Source organism: Sesamum indicum, linkage group LG10, assembly GCF_000512975.1.
Source record: "Sesamum indicum cultivar Zhongzhi No. 13 linkage group LG10, S_indicum_v1.0, whole genome shotgun sequence".
In the NCBI taxonomy this organism is placed as follows: Eukaryota; Viridiplantae; Streptophyta; class Magnoliopsida; order Lamiales; family Pedaliaceae; genus Sesamum; species Sesamum indicum.
The window spans coordinates 16,631,176-16,647,265 of NC_026154.1; the positions used below are offsets into that span (position 1 = coordinate 16,631,176).

The window sequence follows — 16,090 nt, forward strand, 5'->3', positions numbered from 1 at the left end:
TTGATTAGTTGATTATTGGTCATTAATTAATATTTATAATGTAATGATGTATGTAGGATCTAGCTAAATTCATTTATGAAACCCTAAAAAATAATTTAATTTTAATGATTTAGGATGAGATGATGAGCTTGAAAATGTAGTTGATCATATGTTGAGACTTGAATTATTATTAGCTCAACCAATTGATAATACAAGTTGAAAAGAAGTGTCCACCATCATAAGAGTACCACAAGTGATAGGGTTGTTAATTTGGCCCTTTGAATATTTTGACAACCATCAAAATAAAATTATATTTTATGGGTCGGGCTGAATTGCAATCTATCTATTTATGATATAAAAAATAGATAAATAATCTTATTGTAAAAAAAAAAAATACTAATTTACCTCCTTCAATTTATGTAAAATGTCAGAATGGACCTTCATGCAGGTGGTGTCATCACGCGCCTTAGGTGAGGTTTCGTTTAATTTTTAGCTATAAAAATGATTATTATACTCTTAGTTATAAACTGTTAGACCTCGTTTAAATTGTTTGTAGTTTTGATATTTTTAAATTTATATATAAAGTATATATGTGAAAATAAATTTCAACTATTAGGCATAGATTTAAGTAACATTTGATTCGGACTGCAGATTACTAAAAATAAAATATGAACCATGGATTTATATTAAATAAGATCCAACAGTTGTGGAATAAAGATAAAAATTAAAAAAAAAATCGTCCGTGCACAACACAAGTCGTTGAAGGGGGTATTTTGCACATTTTTTAAACATTGAGGGAGGTAAAATGATAGTTTATTTTTCACAAGGGGGCTATTTGCCTTTTACGTATTTCTAGTAAATCGACAGACGAGTTATGCATATTGCTAAATACTAGTCGAGCTCAAATAACTTGATATATCAATATTTTTTTATTATTTTTTAATCAAATCGATCGGAGTTCTAATTCTTCCCAACTGTTCAAATTTAATTTAAATATGTCCCACATATGGTCCAAGATATTAAATATTAATTGAAGTTTATGGTCTAAGATTACTCAAACTTTTTTCGAGATAGAGACTTGCAAGAACGGAAATGAAATCATAGTTTAAGTGATCAAAATCGAATCTTCAAATTCCATTTATATATGATAAAAATAAAATAAAAAATATGCATTGAACTCATTGACTAATATCAATATATGATCTTATTTTCTGAATTTTTGGTTAAATAATTAATATAAGTACATTACCTAAGCACGTGCAGTACACATGACAATCATAAATTAATAAGGATCTAAATTCATCTAAGAAACTTGTACTCTAAGCATGTAAAAATGCAACATCTTTCTCAATAAAGCACCACATGCTATAGCCCCAAACGTATAAACAATAACCAGTTTTTTCTTTGGTAATTTAGATTTATATTTTTGAAAAAAATTTGCTGCAAATATCCTTTTATTTCAATCGAATTGCATAATTTCTGACAACAAAATCTCCATTTGAACAACTCCATTAACTTTAATCTGACCAACTTTTTGGGAGGCTTATGAACAAAAATAGCACCTTAAAATGTTTAAGAACCGAAATCAAAATTTGACTTTAAGTATAGGGACCATACATGCAATTTACTCGGAATAATTTCATCCCAAAAGAAAATTATTGGTCTCAAGAAAAACATATCACATCATCATAATCATTACATTTTTATTCTGACTTAGCACATTTTACACATCACATCAATTATATTTCAAATCCCATCACTTACTCAAAACAAAATATCATCCCAACCAAACCCGTTCCGTTTCGTTTTGTTCTCATTGAGATGAGATGAAAACACAAGCAATTACGATCATAATCATAATCGATTGATCTGAAAACATAATATATAAATAAAGACCATTATGCAGTCGACTCTTATGTAATCCTTCTTCATAAGACTGTTGAATGCCACCACTGCTTTTCTATTTTTTGTACTCCACACGAATCAGGTAAATTTATATTATGCAATTAATTAGTTGAAGAAACAAAAAGAAAAAGAGAGGTAGTTTAGCCTAATTAATTTAGTAGAGATAACAAAAGTTCCATGTTGAGAAATAGATGGGAAAATGGATCACCTCTCATATGGCATGAATTGAATAAGTTAGGTGTAGAGCATCTTGTTTGCCTAATTTAGAGGCATTTTGGAACTGCATGCATAGGCTATCACTTTATTACATTGGAAAATTCTCCAAGAAATAAATTTCTAACTTCAACTTTGCCAAAATTAAGTTGCATTACTTTGAAGGGAATATTAACAATATCTACATCACCAAATTCTATTGCATTTTCTATTTCATGTAATATATATACACACACTATGGTATAAGAATTATGTCATTGATTTTATTTTAGAGAAGATTTTATAGACGTGGGCGTTTATGTTATATTGAATAGAGAATGTAACATGATTTATAATAGAAAATTCGATCCGTCTATTGTACACAAATAAAGCATAGGGTAAATTATATTTTTATCATATGAACTATGTTCGTTTTTTACACTTTTTGGGATTGAAACTTTTTATTTGTGTTAACTTACCATTTCAACTTTGTGAAATTCGCACTTTACTATATATGACCTTTTTTTTATTATTTTTTTTTCTGTTGAAAAAACATCACATGCTATGCATATTTGAAAAATATCACATCATATAATTCTTAAATATCACATTATATTGCATGTGATTTTTTTTTTTTACAAAAAACTTGATTGAAAATCAGTTATAAATGACAAAGTGCAAAATTTTATAAAGTTAAATTGTAAGTTAATACAAAAAAAAATTAAATGATAAAAAAACAGTCACAGTTCAAATAACAAAATGTAATTTACCATAAAACATGCACATATATTTAAAAGTCACGAACTCGAACCTCATCAAAATACAAACTTTGACAACTGAGGTCGTTGGCTAGTAGTGTAAATGAGTTTTGGCAAAAGAAAATTAGGTTTAATTCGACCTAAACTTTAATCGATTAAGAAAAATAAATGTATTTCGTACAAAAAGTTAATTATGTAATGAGTAAATATAAATAAATGGTAGTAGTAGAGAGGAAAAAGTCATGGAAAACCAAAAAAAGAGGATAATTATTATGAATCTTGAATACATTAATTAAGAGGTAGGGTACTGGTAATAATTATTATTGTTATTATTTTGGGAAAGAGAGAAAGGTCAGAAGAGAGTCAGATGTGTACACATTAAGTAGGAGTGAGGAGAGACACCCATTAATATCCAACTCAATCTCCTTTCTTGTTGGTGATCAATATTTAATTGGATAATTACATTTAGTTTATAGTTTGTTTGCACAAAATATCTTTATTTTTTTTATAATTACAGAAATTATCTCTGACAATAAAAAATAGATATAATTTGTGTAATATTGTTGACATTTTTATGAGGATGTATGCGTAATTTAAAAAAAAATAAAAATGATTTTTGTAAATTTATATAAATAGACTACAGATCAGAAAATGTAGATATAATTATCCCTATTTAATATTTAGTGATCAAATTACTCTCGACTCTTGTTTCCTTTCTCGAATTGGATTTTCTATTGCAATTTCTATTTGATTTCTCGTATACACGGAGCCTAGAATTAGATAGAATTGGTGATTTCATGTTTATACACGAAAAGTATGTATGTAAAATGAAATAGAAAATGTAACATGAATTATAATAGAAAATTCAATCAGTCGCTTTCCCCTGTACAAAAGTGTATATATATATATATATATCTATGTATATGGGCAGGCAGCAGCGCAATGCAAAGTCAGAAGTGATCAGCTTTAAAAACAAGAAATTGATTGAAAGCATGGCTTCTAACAGTAGTGGGCAGCAATTACATGCTGTGGATGATGAAGAAAGCCAAACTGTCGGAACCAAGATTCAACCTCTCCCCTCTACTCCACCTCGGCAAGTTCTTTTCCTGTTTCTGCCTGACTATATGCATACACACTGATCATCTTTGTTACGAATTCTGCTGTTTCTTGCAGAACTAAGAATTGGACGGTTGATCAAGAAAATAAAGGACAACTCTCTCCTACACTAACTGATGTTCTGGGCTTGGATGAATTTCTCACTTTAGATGTAAGAACAAACAATTAGGAACACTCAATCATGTTTACTACTCAATAATCATGTTTTATATGATCTTCCTGTGTCGATGCAAACTAGGTTTATCGAGCATCGGTGGGAGAGCTTCTTGGAACTGCGGTTCTAGTGTTCATGTTAGACACGATTGTCATCTCGACATTCGAGTCTGACATCAAAATGCCGAATCTCGTACTATCTGTTCTGGCTGCTGTTATTATTACAATCCTGCTTCTTGCAGTGCACCCCGTCTCCGGGGGACACATCAACCCCATAATCTCCTTCTCCGCGGCGCTGGTGGGCCTAATCTCCATGTCGCGCGCGCTGGTTTACATAGTTGCTCAGTGTGCAGGAGCAATTCTAGGTGCACTAGCTCTGAAAGCGGTAGTGAGTAGCGCAATCGAGCAGAATTTTTCACTCGGCGGTTGTACGATAACAGTTGTGGCGCCAGGCCCAGATGGCCCTATCATGATCGGCCTCGAGACGGCCCAAGCCTTCTGGCTCGAGATCATTTGTAGCTTTATTTTCCTCTTCGCGTCGATATGGATGGCGTATGATCACAGACAAGCCAAGCAATTGGGACACGTTCTTGTTTTCAGTATCGTCGGGGTGGTGTTGGGGCTTCTCGTGTTCGTCTCGTCCACGGTCACGGCTCAAAAGGGCTATGTCGGGGCGGGCATGAACCCAGCGAGGTGTATTGGGCCGGCGATCGTTAGAGGTGGCCATCTGTGGGATGGGCACTGGGTGTTTTGGGCTGGGCCTGCTATTGCTTGCGTTGCGTTCTATTTGTACACAAAGATCATACCTAGACAGCATCACAGGTCCAAAGCCTATGACCATGATTTCTACAACGTTGTTAAGGTCATGTTTGGAGTTAAGTGAAAAGAGGATGAGAGTGTGTAGGAATTTCTTGCTTTCTTTGCTCAAACCTCTTTACTGCTTTATGCATCAATGAGTAATATGTTGTAACCAACAAATTTTACTGTATGTATCTTAATTAATCTCCTAAATGAGATTTGTTTTCAATCAAACACATCAAATTAATGCCAAATCATATCTCTTATTTTATTTAATATATAGATGCTATGTATACAATTCAGATCGTTTATATATTTAACTAATAAGATATTTTATGTGCGTAAGTTAAGTTGCACAGTGGACTGAATTGGCTCAGGACCTCACGGATCAATTCGAAAAAACTGACTCAAGATCGGGCCACTATTATTTAATTTTTTTTTGTTATGAAATTAAGATGTCTTTTAAACAATTATTTAAATTTATGGTTATCTTATGAAATAAATAAATAATAAATTAAATTCTATAAAAAAATTATAACAAAATTAAGGTTATAAATGAACTTAAATAATAATTTGACTAACAAATTTATAATAATAAACTTAGATAATAACAAATTCAAAAAGAATTTAAAATAAACTTTGGAAAGAAAATAAACAAAGATTAATGAAAATGTACTAAATGTGTTAAAGTTTCAAAAGTATAAAAAAATTTATTAGAATAATCAACTTAAAATAATTTTTATATATCATGAGTTATTAAAAAAAAAATAACTGAGCAAGTTGGCCCAGTCGTCTTGAGCCAATGGGCAGGGCTAGTCCAAGGACCAGCACTGTCCCCAGTGGATCTGGCCAATTTATTGGGTTAATTCAGTTCCGGGCCGGGTTGTGCGCATATTGATGCGTAAGTATATATATTAAATAGAATACCATAAGCAGCATTGTTTGAAAGATCAAAGTTAACTGGCAAGCTCAACATGCTGAATTAAGACACAATTATCATTAACTCAGCATTAGTTACTTACAAGCGTACACCTCTCTGCCAAGCTGCAAGAAACTTGCAGTCTAGTAATTACTTAGGTTAGCAACCATCTGCTACATATACATCTGCCGCAGTTATTCTTGTTATGCTTCCATTATTTCTCTGCTCTCCTAGCTAGGGTGATGACGGCTGCAGGAGTGTGGAGGATGAAGGGACCGGCTCGTGCACAATTGAATTTGTCGACACTGAAACCGAGTTGCCTTCCAACTGCAGCATGATGCTCCCAAGAACTTCTGTTAACAACTTCTTGAACTCATCTTCCTTCACCACTTTCCCGTCACCGACACCGACCATTTTAAGAGCTTCGTTCATAATATCATCCATCTGTACAGTGCATAATCGGTACCCAAATTCACCATCTTAATAAAAGAGGATCACATCATAGATTTAGCAATATTACGAGAAGTACCTGATCAATGGCACCAAGTGGAGGTAAGTCAGCAGACGCGGCCAACGAATCAAGTGCCACTCCCAAATATTCCTTTGATATTGTCCCGTGTCGCTCTCTGGGTATACCTCGTAAGGCAGAATCCATTGCCTGCACACATAATGTGCAAGATGGTAAGATCGCAACAATTTGGATAAGAATGAAAATTATTGTACTAAAACCGAGAAGTGAAGATGAATTTTGCCCCTCAAATCCACTAGTAACCCAGTGTTAAAGAAGGGTGGGATGGGAGCAAATTCAACTACAATTTATCGAGAATTAGGCAAAGGCAAAAGTTTGAATCCATGCAGATTATAGGCCTGAGTTAAGCAGTGTTACTAACCTTATCCAACTCAAATTTGTTAGACAACAGCTTCTTAATACAGCTCCCATCAAAAGTATTCTGACTGTGAGCAACAATAGCCGGTTGTTCCTTGAGAAGCTGCACTATACTTTTTGCAGCTTTCTTGAATGCAACCAAAAATGTATCCTGTGATATGGGCTGCTGAAGGGCATCCCCAAGGCATTCTAGTGCTGGTTCCACAACATTACTCATAACCTACAGAAGAAGGAAGCCCTTGCTCGATGAATTTTAAGGAAAATGTCGAACTAGAATAAATAGTTAAAGCAAGGATATTACCCAAGGATCTGTGGCAGGAGGCATCCCATGCTCAACTGTAAGTTTCTCGAAAGCCTTAATGATGTAGTCTTTGAGGGATCCATTGGGCAATCCAATCTCTGAAAATATAGAAAGCGTCTCCGGTTCAAAAGTCAGACTCTCGACAAACTCATGGAGATCTTCGCCATCGATCCGAAGAATCACAACAGGGTCTCGTTTTAGACCAGCTGCCATTCCCAGTAGAAAATCTGATAGAACCTCTTTAAATTCAGGCTTGCTTATTTTCTGTAGTTTACCGTGGGTAAATTCATTAAGAACCTGGATGATATCACAAGTCGCACGCTTTAGTTCTTTGAAAAAGCAGTACTGAACATTAATGCCAGAACAAATTAGTCCTGAAAATAGCTCATGAGAAATTGCTATCAGCATCTTACCCATTCACTTCCCACAGATGATCACAATCTTGGATATCTATGAACTATTCATGTGTTTTTGTTTGAACATAAAATTTATAAAAGAATCTTGCTATTTCTAACATTATTAGTAGTGGGTTTGTACTTTCGGTTTTGTCTAAAGCAAGACACTTTTATTTTGCCCTTTTCCTTAGAATTACACATTGTAAATTAAGCACGAAGTTGCAATGTCCCCATCAAGCCTTCTGTTCTGGCCCAAAAAGGCTTCTTTGACAACCTCCCTATCCCTTTCAGCACATACTTTTCATTTTAGTCCCACCGACATATTGAAAATCATAGTTACTGCAGAATTTTCTGTCGGATTTTGCATACCCAAAGTCATAGTATGACGAAAGATTTAACTCAAAAGCTATGCCCTCCAAAATTGACCCTTGAATCAAGATCAATGGTTTTAGACATTTCTGAAACTAGTTAGATATATCTCATAGGACTCCGAGCATTTGTCTTCCCTAAATTACTAATTAATGCAACTATAATAGCTCAAAGAAAAAAGAACTTAGTGCCACAACAAAATAAATAAACATACTCAACAGCTCTTACAGATTTCCAGAAAACAACACCTATGTGCTTTGAGACTCGCAAGTCCATGAAATGAGATCACATAATTTCAAGACGGATGCCAGAACTACGGACAAACAAGCACACAGATAAATATGTAACTAACTCAGCTTAATTAATTAAGATTGCAACATATGCAAGAATAATAATATACGGGAAGAATTTGATCACACATGCCAACACTTTCATTCAGGTGAACATAACATTGGCGTTCCCTATACCATAAGTTCCTCTCAGAAGGCCTAGACTTAGAATTTAGAAGATAAAAGTTAGTAAAGAACCACCTTTTTTCTTCAAAATTGTGGTACTCCATGAATGAAAATGCAGAAATAGCAGATCACGAAATGTATGCTGTTATAGGAAAATCTCTCCAAGTTCTTTCTTTTAAAGTAAAATTTCGAAAAGCACTATATGGTTGGAAGGCTGTGGAAACATCTCATTCCTCATTGCTTTGCGCACCAAATTTGCCACAGACTTCCTGAATCCAAACATTACATGTACTTGCAATCTACATTACAAACACAAGAACTAATCTAGAAAAACAAGGGTATACAAAAGGACTAGGCATTGCTAAATACACCAAGATTACAATTTTGTAAGCTTAAAACAGGATTCTAACAAATAGAACCAGAACCAAGAATCAGCACCTACAAGGACCCGTCAGCATTAACACCACGAAAACAACACTGGAAAAGGGAAACAGGGGAGAAAACAAGAAAGAGAAGGGCAAAACACTATGCTATTCACATATACAAAGCAACAAATATACTTCATAAAACTTGAATCTTTGCATACCAACCATATGCAATGTCCACATACACAGCTGCAAATAGACTTGGTTATAAATCTTGCATCTTGGCTGGCCAAACATATGCACGCATACTATCCCAAACCCACCCCAGCAAGAGGGAAAGCACACACACTTACGGTTGTTTGTAGAGCCAGAAAAAGAGAAGAAAGATGGAAAGGGACAGCAAGAAACCTCAGTATAAATGTAATCAGATTCAGGGTTAGTGCCCTGAGCAGGCAAGCCAAGAGCAGCGCCTATATCCGCCACAGCAGGTTGCAACTCTTTGACAGAGAGCTTCCCGTCACAGTCGGTGTCAAGTTCTTGAAATTTATGATCCACAAAATTGCTAAAAACTTTCTCGTTCTCAACCAACTGCGTTATATCTGAACCGTCCATCACCTTATCACTACTACTACTACTACTACTTTTCTCCATCATTTTCCCACTACTGTTCTTGTTCATGCCAGATAAGATAACCCAAAATCCGCACCCCCCAACCTCAACTTTTTCTTTAATTAATGCAAATATTGGAAAAGGTTTTCGGGTTTCCCTTCTTTTACGTGATTCTTGTGAGTATATGTGAGGAGGGCTTTCTTTGGCTTCCTGGTCTTTTTCGTGATCGTTCCTGCGGAATTCTATAGAGTGAGACAGTGCGTGAGTTGTGAGAGAGGGGATGAGTTTAGGAAATTTAATATATCATCTCTCCATATTTTTATTTAATGTATATATCTTTAAGATTTTATTTCTAAAATAAGATCACAACATATATAGAAGTTTGATACAAATCGACAAGTATTAAATTTTCAAGGCCCAATGAAATTGTTGAGTCCAATTAATCAAAGAATCCAAACTCAATTAAAGTAAAATTGATGTGTAAAAGGTCCACAAAGCCCGACAAACAAAATACCACATTAACTCCAACTTAGATCTATTGATAAAATCGACCCAAACCAGACCTATTTTCAGTCTATTGGAAGTCCAACCAATTCATCCGACACGTTTGTAGTACTTCCACCTCTAGTGACACATCCACCCAAAGACACGTCAATAGGAGATAAACACGTTAGCTGAAATTTCAGGATAAGACTAGGAAGTAACAAAATTCCTCCTTTTCAGTTGATTTCGACAGATTACATTCTTGCTCGCATGGGACATGAATAACAAGACTTACAAATAAACTAATATTATCCCATAAAAATAGGCTTGCCCTAGAATCCTATACACCCGATCATATCCAACCAACTCTTAAATTGTCTCGTTTAGCACTTATAAATAAAAACTTAAATAGGTCAAAGGTAACAATTTCAGTTAACCACTCCACTTAGCTTACTAACACGTTAATTCTCCATTTTCATGGCATTCCACTAGTCCATCGTCAATTTATTTAGTCTATTAATAGACATTCTATATATTTTTGACTCGATATTTGTTAAAATTATTACTAATTTAAACATCGAAGTGCAAACTTCTTTGGGTTCAAAATCTTTTGAACCTTCACTCAGTCCATTTAATATTTTATGGTGTTGCTTAACTGCAACGTGTATAAGAACTTATAAGATGATTTAGATTAAAAAAACACTTTCTTCATTAATGTTATGCATAGATAGCAATAAAGAAGATAAATTTGTATGCATCAATTTTTGCCACATATAGTTCAGGAGATGAAGTACATCGAATGACATTATTTTTTTTGTTTATCAAAATTAAATTTTGTGGAATCAAATTAATCACATAACAAGTATAATATACTTGACATTTGATTGATCACTTTTTTTTAATTGTATATCAATTAAAAAGTAAGTGTATTATACTAATCATATAATCGATTCAGATTTAGCCAAATTAAAAGGTAATTGTACATCAATTATAAGATTGCTTGTCTTTAGTCCGTCTAGTGCCTTTTGTTTTCCAAAATTCTAACTCTGGCCCCTAATTTTGTTTCTAGATATTTATATATAGAATTATGTATATGTTTTTTTTTTTTCCCTTCTAACAAATCAAATCCCAAAATTAATATTTTTGTTTATTTCTTAAAGTGAATTTTAGTTTTTGTCAGCCTTCTGTTTAAATCAGTCAAGTACTAAATAGTACTGCTAATTTTATTTATCTTGGAGAATTATTTCCTTTTCTTTTTAGGACAATGAGAGTTTTAAATCGGTCAAATTCATGAGTTATATGGGGGTTGAATTGGGTGTATGGAATTATGAATTATATATAGATATATATGCATTCATGGTGAATGCGTGTGTAACAAATTAAAAGGGAAAACCCAATTTTCTCATGTGTTAAGAAAAATGTGAAAAAAAAATTAATAATTTATCTCCTATTGTGTTACAAAATATTTTTTTAAGCCCAAAAATGCACTACACGCACTCTTTCTGCATTGGATATTATTTTTAATTAATAGAAATATTATTATATTTATATTTAATATATTAATATATATATTATTTATAAAAATAATATATATATATCTTTTCATTTTCTTGTTCAACTTCACTATCGGGAGAGAAAGAGAAGGTACCAGCGTGGGGAGAGAATGCTGAATTAAGCAAACAACGAATTTCTACAGAGTTACTGTGTTTGTATCTCTGTCTCTCTCTCTATATATATATATATATAGCAAGTATATATATACTTAAATTTAATAATTATGTATTTAAATTTAAGTTGTTGATTCGAATCAGATAAAAATTATATAATTAATTTATTAATTAAATTTGAACATTAAATCGAAATCAAGATTCAATAATTTTTAAATAAGGGTATAAGTATTCTAAATTTAAAAAAAAAGAGAGAGAGCACGTATGACTCACAAAAACACGTAATAGGAGGTATTTGGTTATTTTTGAGAAATTATTCTTGTTGCTGGTTTGGCTTAAAACATAGTAAAAATGGCATTAAAGCAGAAAAGAAAAGGGTAGGTAGGTAGAGTAGTGGATTTGAGTTGCAATTAGCTGTATACAGTAGTGGTGCTTGACTTGATTCAACCCGTGAGAAGTTGTTACAAAGCTCATATGGTACAATCCTGCACTGCACACCAATACTATTACTTGTACTTTTACTTTTTCCATAACAGAACCATCCATTCTCATCATTATCATTTCTTCTTTTGCTTTCCTTCCTCTATAAATACCACTCCATCACTTCCTCATCATTATACACATCTTTTCCCTCTTCTTTTCTCTCTCTCTCTCTCTCTCTCTCACTACAGGATCAATTTGATCTTCCTAAAGTACAATTTTGATCTTTTCTGCATATATATATAGGGGTACAGTCATGGTATGCAGGAATGATAATGGGTCTGGGTTTAATTCGAATCTTGGTTTTGGGAATTGATTCGATCCAGATTCGATTTCTCAAATACTTTTTTATCGTTTTCTGTCATGTGTATACTTTCATATATATATATATATGAACAAATGTGTCATTTATACTCACATATAATGCATAAAAAATTTGATAGTTCCATACATTGAAATAATGATACAAACAATATTTTAAAAATTAAAAAGTTGCACATGATATAAATTTATGAGTTTGAAAGAGTTTTTTTTTTTTCAATAATATTATTCTTTCATGCACGTTTTGAAACATTATGTTAGTCCTGCAGGTTATGAAGCGAGTATTTGAATTTATATATATATATATATATATGGATCGGGTCCAAATATTTGATCGAATAAAACCCGACCCGTTGTTGAAGAATTAGAGGCAGTGGTGAGTAGTGAATTTGTTGACAGAAGATAGAGAGCACAGATGATGAAAATGCAAATAGTCTGCATCTCCTTCCTTTGTGCTCTCTATGCTTCTGTCATCACATCACCTTAATTCAACCCATCATTTCTTTTTAATTTACCTCTGATTTTTATACCACTTCCAAACATATTATACAAAAATATTATTAATTAGTGTTTATATAAGATGTTGGATTTTATTTTAAAATTAAATATTTAATGTTTGTCCCAAGTAAAAATATTGTGAAGTATTATAAAAATGTATAATTTCAGTGAGAGGATAATTTTGAATTTTGTTTACTATTTGGTAAAGTATGTAACAATATAATTTATGATTGATTTGTACATTCATATTATTAATTAATAGCAAGAAAAAATAACTTCAAGCACTTTTATAAACAATCAATCAGATTATTTTTATGGATTGAATTTACTGATTTCAAAATAACTTAGTAACTAATCAATAAAACGTCTTTTTTATATAATGAATAAATGCAACACAAATATATATCCTTATTGTCAAATTAAATTATGACAATTATATATTAAAATATTAATATTAAACGATTTTCGTCTCTAACATATTAAATTTTTAGATGATGCAATCGTTTAACATATATGCCAACTAGTCCTCACGTGTATTTTTCTTCCAATAATTAACAAAGTAGATAGCATTTTTTGTTAATTATTGGACGGAAAATGCACGTGAGGATTAATATTAAATATAATTTTAACTTATGGGATTCAACGCGAGAAAATCATAAAAAATTGAACTAAATTGAAAAAATGCCCTAATATATGGGACAAAAAATACGATTTGCTCCTTTTATAACAAGTCTTGAAACGACAACTCCTCCCATAAACAATTTAAACAGAAATGGTTAATAGGACATAAATTGCAACTTTTATGAATTTGTGGGCCTAAATCTGTTGAGTCGTAAGATAATGGGACGAAAAAAACAAATGAGATAAGTTATGGGGTGTAAATTGTAATTTTTCAGCAGAAACATTATCAACTCATGATTCGCAATAGAAAAGCGAAAGAATGTTTTTAGCATTGTGTATTTTCAGTAGTAGACAATCAACCGAAGGGATGGATCAAATCCAATCAAAAGGGGGTGTTTCTTTTAGGAAAAGGATTAAGGAAAACAGGAGTCAAAATGCAAGTACAATAAAAATTGAGTAATTCGGAAAAATTTTCATCTATGTTGTATCATTTTGGCGCATGCATGTCAGGGCACAGCACATTTGGTATGTGGGACTTGTTGTTTGACATAATGCATAACAAACTTTCCAGGCAACCTCAAAATATAAAACTATTGTGGGCTGACATTGTTAGTCACTTGTGCTTATACCCACCTAATGTCTGTTCCAGACATGAGAACAGCATATGTAGGGACAAGGAAATTTGTAAGGATTTAGCCTTTTAGGTGTGAAGGAGAGGTATAACATATCATTACCTGATCTAATTCAGAAGGGTCCTATGAGATAATGATGTTTTAAAATGTTGGGATAATTGAGAGACAATCCATGTGATTCCTGATGTGCTTACTATATATATAGACTCTGAGGATTCATCTATGTATATGTGTGTGATCTAATTCCGTGTACTCATAACCAACGAGCAAAGTCGTCTCATAAAACTCAGCTTTCACTTGCTTCACATAACATCCCACGAGTTCTATCCCTTCACAACGATGGCCGTTCAACGGATGCTTAGACGGTCTCTATCCTCAGAAAAGAGATGGCGTTCATCAAGAACTGATGTTCGAAAAGGGCACTTTGCTGTTTATGTTGGGGAGAGCAAGAAGAAGCGCTTGTCGATTCCAGTATCTTACAAGCTGAAGAAGAATTTGGGATTGATCATCCAATGGGCGGCCTCACCATCCCCTGCAGTGAGGTTTTATTCGTTGATATCACCTCTAGCCTGAGCAGAAGATGATGCATTTGATCAGTTTCAGAGTAATATTTATGTAGGAAAACAAATGTCTCTCTGGACAAGTCACTGTATAGATTTATAATAGCTGTATACATTTGAGGAACATATTTTTGTAACATTTTTCTTCTAATTTTTAAGGATTCTAACAATCTCCAGGTCTCCGCACATTGCCCTATTCTGTCTTCGACAGACTATCGTAATCCACTTCTAATGGATTAAACTGAGTGTATATTGAAGTTGCTGCTGGTTTGGTATTTGCCTTAAAAAATTCAAGTTTCAATTGTTTTTCATAGAAATTTCCTCGTTTTCTTCATTCCACCTTGTACAGATGCAAGATTGACTACACTACGACCATGGCCGTTGGTTTGATGCTTAGATGGCCTTTATCAGCCGAAAAAAAAAAGATCAGCTTCGTCTGGAACCAATGTTCCAAAGGGCAATTCTGCTATTTATGTTGGGGAAAGTGAAGTGATGCGCTTTGTCGTGCCATTGTCGTTCTTGAACCACCCTTCATTTCAAGATTTGCTAAGTCAAGCCAAAGAAGAATTTGGGTTCCATCATCCAATGGGTGGCCTCACCATACCATGCAGCGAAGATACACTCTTCAGTCTCACCTCTGCTTTGGCCATACACAAAACCATAAACAACCAAAATACTTGGCAAGGATTCAAGACGAATGATCATCACTTATCATACAATTGGTATTTGTAAGCATTCGCATCCTCTTCTGATGGATTAAACTGAGTGAACAACAAAGCTACTGCATGTCTTTGCCTGTTTCTATTGTATCTGCTATGTGATTGGATGTATTTCTTCCAGTGAAAGGTAATTAACTTCAAAATTCAGAAAGGCCCTTTTCCTGTCAATCCATATAACTAACAATTACAGTTCCAATGATTTCATGGGCAGTCAATATCTGCAGCCACTTCATGCTTCGCATTTAGTGATCTTGATTTCCTGTTTGATTCATCGTCAGCTGATATTCGACACAAAAATGTAAAACTATATTATGAAGATATATTGATTTTAGCTGAACCAATAACCAAAAGTGTCTGTTTCCTTCTTGATTCAAGTGGCTTGATGGAGTAGCAGACCACCAGATAAATTTGGTCGGCTGATGTTGCTACCAATCATCTTCAGCCGAAGACAAGTACATAGAATATAGCATATTTCAGGTGTAAGAAGGCAGCAGATATCGTTATCTGATTGACCTACAGAGGGGGTCCTTTGAGGGCTCTGCTGCTGGAGTTGGTTGGAAAAATGTTCTGCACATACCAAATGTTTCACCTCATTGCATTAAAATCATTTGTGTTGATACGAAGACAACTCCATGTGCTTCGTCATGTGCTTATGTTTCTCAAACTTCCCCAGCCACCACAAATCCACTCAATTCTCAGCCACTCATGTCCAGATTTTGAAGGAGACGACAATGACACATTCATTCAGCTATATATACGTACATGCAAAACACTATGAACTCACAACCAGCAATAAGTCCTCGAGTTAACCTCACTTTACACATAAAACTCTCCCCTTCAATTTCAGCAAGTCGTACTAGAGCAAAAGCATGGCTATTTGTGAGATGCTTAGACGGTCTTTATCAGCTG

General features: G+C 33.5%; 2 protein-coding genes across 5 annotated transcripts; one reads left to right on the top strand and one right to left on the bottom strand.

Moving 5' to 3' along the window:
* LOC105172945 (aquaporin AQPcic) lies at positions 3,721 to 5,135 on the top strand. The gene is made up of 3 exons (XM_011094569.2): positions 3,721 to 3,927; positions 4,008 to 4,101; positions 4,189 to 5,135. The coding sequence occupies exons 1-3, from the start codon at positions 3,752 to 3,754 to the stop codon at positions 4,984 to 4,986; spliced, it is 1,068 nt and encodes a 355-aa protein (XP_011092871.1). The 5' UTR covers positions 3,721 to 3,751; the 3' UTR covers positions 4,987 to 5,135.
* Positions 5,840 to 9,471, bottom strand: LOC105172949. 4 transcript variants are annotated; one of them, XM_011094570.2, is made up of 5 exons: positions 9,000 to 9,471; positions 7,008 to 7,304; positions 6,711 to 6,926; positions 6,350 to 6,478; positions 5,840 to 6,264 (listed from the first exon to the last, which is right to left on the bottom strand). In XM_011094570.2, exons 1-5 carry the CDS (start codon positions 9,267 to 9,269, stop codon positions 6,055 to 6,057), a joined length of 1,122 nt encoding a protein of 373 aa, XP_011092872.2. In that variant the 5' UTR covers positions 9,270 to 9,471; the 3' UTR covers positions 5,840 to 6,054. The 4 variants fall into 4 exon arrangements, with proteins under 4 accessions (XP_011092872.2, XP_020552698.1, XP_020552700.1 ...); XM_020697039.1 differs by lacking the exon at positions 9,000 to 9,471 and adding an exon at positions 8,817 to 8,971; XM_020697041.1 differs by lacking the exon at positions 9,000 to 9,471 and adding an exon at positions 8,813 to 8,966.

Coding starts and splice junctions, on each gene's coding strand:
- LOC105172945 (XM_011094569.2), top strand. CDS start 3,752: ATGTATATGGGCAGGCAGCAGCGCAATGCAAAGTCAGAAGTGATCAGC. Junction 3,928..4,007: donor CTCCCCTCTACTCCACCTCG/GCAAGTTCTTTT, acceptor TGTTTCTTGCAG/AACTAAGAATTGGACGGTTG. Junction 4,102..4,188: donor ATGAATTTCTCACTTTAGAT/GTAAGAACAAAC, acceptor GATGCAAACTAG/GTTTATCGAGCATCGGTGGG.
- LOC105172949 (XM_011094570.2), bottom strand. CDS start 9,269: ATGAACAAGAACAGTAGTGGGAAAATGATGGAGAAAAGTAGTAGTAGT. Junction 7,305..8,999: donor CTGATTACATTTATACTGAG/GTTTCTTGCTGT, acceptor GATATCATCCAG/GTTCTTAATGAATTTACCCA. Junction 6,265..6,349: donor CACTTGGTGCCATTGATCAG/GTACTTCTCGTA, acceptor TGCACTGTACAG/ATGGATGATATTATGAACGA.